We start from the raw sequence: 3,607 nt of genomic DNA on the forward strand, positions 1-3,607 counted from the left end.
ACCACATGGTTTTGATTTTGCCTCAGACTTCATATCCGAATTCAAAGAGAAGTCTCGTCAATTTAGCGTTCAACTTGCAGTATTGCTCCTACCTGAATACAAAAACCTAGTAACCAAGTTGACCTCGGACATTGACTTCGAGGTTCACGAAGGCGAAGAGTCTATGCTGGTCATCGAAAACGAAGCTGAAAGGGCTAAGGCACAAAAGCTGTACCGTATCAAACGCGAGAAAGTCGAGGAAAAGTACTCCGAAGAATCACGCCGCTCTACCAAAAGAAAGTTCCACCAGTGCTGATAAACTCTAACTAAAACCAAACGGCTCTTTTCAGAGCCACCAAAACTTCTAAAAAGAGATATTGTACCTTGTGTGTCATTAATTGGTTGTTGCTAATTTAAATAAATTATCATACCAACAACCTCTTTACCGACACCCCTTATCATATAAATATATTAAAGTAATCACTTATCCTCATATATCTCATTAATTAGAATAATGGTTCATCCTAGAAGTAAGCGCTCTCGGGCTAAAAATAAATCTAACTGCTCTCAACGCAATGCATCCCGCTCTAATAGAGTAAATGTCAATAAGACAGATAAATCTAATCATATATCTAAAGCAAAGGCGAATATCAAAGCCAAAGCTGACCTGTGCAAACGGTTCATCTACAACTATTCAGAATATCAATTATCTGACATGCAAATCATTGCATTATCAAAAGGCTTTAAGTTCATACCATTGGGCAAAAAGACCGCCTCGTTCTCAAATTTTGCAAGACTTTCATCTACTTGCACGTAAAATGAGAATGAAATATATCATGCAGTCTAAGTCTAAAAATAAGATACCACTATTCAAACTACCATCAACATGGGACCCACGGACCTCCTACAGTATCACATTGGAGGAATATCTTGACGAAACTATGCTTGAACTCTCGAAGATCAAACGTATCAAACCTGAAAACAACATGTCTAAAGCTGAAATAGCTGCACTTAACCAACTCAAGAATAACAAACATATTGTCATCAAACCGCTCGATAAGGGCAAAGCATGTGCTGTAGTCTCACGTGATCAATACATCAAGGAAGCGCACAGACAACTGTCAGCGTTTCAATACCAAAAAATTGATCATGACATGACCGTACATACCGCCAAAATGGCGCACCAAATTGTCGATGACTTATTTGTTGAGAAATTTATAGATAAACACACAAGGGAATACTTGTTATCTGATAATAATACCATCAAGGTACCTAGCCTATATATGTTGGTCAAAGCACACAAACCTAAACCTATCGATAGTGATTTCTGTGGTAGACCAATTATATCTGGATGTTGCTCACCAACAAAAGCGTTATCAGAATACTTAGACTATTTCCTATTACCACTAGTGCAAGAACAAGACACGTATCTCAAAGACTCTCCTGAACTTATCAAAATCCTAGCAAACTTAAAACTTCCGCATGATATTACTCTAGTAACCGCGGATGTAACTAGTTTGTATACCAATATACCACAGGACCAATGTCTTGATATCGTTGTTGACAGATTAGAAAGATCTAACATCAGATACCAAATCCCAAAACCTCCGCCTCATCTAGTACGTAGAATTCTCGAGCTTATCCTCAAACGCAACTGTTTTGAATTTAATGATGAATTCTACCTTCAAATTGTAGGCGCGGCACAGGGAAATATCCTGTCACCTGAAATATCCGATTTGGTTATGTATGTGATTGAAAAAGAGTTCATTTTAACAGACCCGAATATAGTTTTCTATCGCAGATACCGTGATGACATATTGCTATTTTATCGGGGTGATTGTAGTGAGTTACAGAACCTTAAAACACGCATGAACGATGCTCATCCCACCCTGAAATTTACCTTTGAGACATCTGACGAAATCGTCACTTATTTAGATCTTCAAATTTTTAAAGGACCACGTTTTCTGGAACAAGGCCTACTTGATCACAAGATCAACATGAAAAAACAGAAACGCATCAGTGGCTGAGCCCCGACTCGGCACATTGCCCATCTGTTTTTTCAGCGCTAGTTCTTGGAGAAACGATCCGCTACTGTCGTGGACACACATCAGAAACAAATTTCATTAACAAGGTCAACTTTTTCACAGACAAACTGGTAGAAAGAGGATATGATCGAACCAAAGTTAATGAAATTACTAACAAAGTTAAATTTGAAGATCGGGACAATTATCTCAAAGGTTCAAAGAATGGGCCTACAACTAAGAATAAGAAAAATATCCCTCTGGTTCTTGTAACTACATACACTCCCTACACCAAAACCCATGATTTTAAGACAGCTTTACTCAAATACTGGGGTAAAATCGAGCAAAATCCTACTTTACACGCTCTATTCCCAACCAATTCTTGCTTTCAAACGGGCCAAAAACTTGGCTGATATCTTGGTAAACTCAAAGTTACCCAGGGTCGCAGGTCGGCATGAGATCAATCAATCGACGCCTCATGACGCATCCTTTGAGGAATTGCCGCCTATTGACCCAAATCCATCAAGTGATGGGATAAGCAAGTCAGCGTGGGATGATATTGATCAAGCAAACTTAAGCTGCCTCTTAGATCTTCTCAATGAATAGTGTGCCTACCACTCGAAACCGGCCTATACCGGTCTGTTCACATAAAGCCGATATTACAAATATGTTTACACAAAATTCAGCAAAACATTTAATAATATTATTTAATATTATTTAATAATTTATTATATCCTATCTGTGTTATGCATCATTGCAATATTATACTTATCGTATTTATTATACCCAATTGCAATGCCCATACACGGATTTTTAGCGTAACACTACGCATCCATAATTGCTGTTATCTTGTTGTAATTATTTTTTCTGAATTCAAAACGATAAATTCATGTATACTTTACTTCAACAATGTATATAATATCCTATATGTTTGCATAGTTGCATAATTACGCATATCGTGTTATTAACCGCTACCCACTTGCAACTTTCATATACGGAATTAATGCATACCTATGCATGTAGGCCTAAACGGGTTTACAATTTATACTCCTAGTATACTTCTTGAATTATTATTATTATCTGCCTACATATCCTACAGCTGATGAGTCCCCAATATCGGAGGGACGAAACCGGTCCTGTTATTTAAGCTAACATGCTTAAGTGACCCATTTTTTGAGGTATACCATTTGGATTTGAGATATACCATGCCTACAATCATATAGGCCTACTACTATCATTATAACATTAGTCAGTATGATGTATGCTAACATGGCGTGTCCCCATGTCGTTTTGGGCCATCCCCCCCTATTCAGCTTAATTTTAACACCAGGATTTAAAAAAAAATGTATATCCAAGCACCAAGTTTTTAACTGACATTACTGAAGAAAAAAAAATATTGCTTTATATTTGACCGAGAAAATTAATTTCATAGCAAAAAGGTGTATCTCTGAATTGTGCCGATTTTTACATGTATCGATCGACTTTTAGCGCGACTAAGCATTTCTAAAGAATTGGTTGTCCAGGCGGCAGACTGGACAAAGGATTTCTCAATTGTAATGACTTGAATACATTATCGACGTTTCAAGGGGTCCGATATATTCAATTTA

At 37.3% G+C, this 3,607-nt stretch overlaps 1 protein-coding gene across 1 annotated transcript; it reads left to right on the forward strand.

Moving 5' to 3' along the window:
- The first annotated feature begins 797 nt into the window (after positions 1-797).
- On the forward strand, positions 798-2,006 carry LOC140142187 (uncharacterized). The gene has a single exon (XM_072164154.1). The coding sequence runs from the start codon at positions 798-800 to the stop codon at positions 2,004-2,006; it is 1,209 nt and encodes a 402-aa protein (XP_072020255.1).
- The last annotated feature ends 1,601 nt before the right edge of the window (positions 2,007-3,607 follow it).

Source organism: Amphiura filiformis, chromosome 20 (assembly GCF_039555335.1).
Source record: "Amphiura filiformis chromosome 20, Afil_fr2py, whole genome shotgun sequence".
In the NCBI taxonomy this organism is placed as follows: Eukaryota; Metazoa; Echinodermata; class Ophiuroidea; order Amphilepidida; family Amphiuridae; genus Amphiura; species Amphiura filiformis.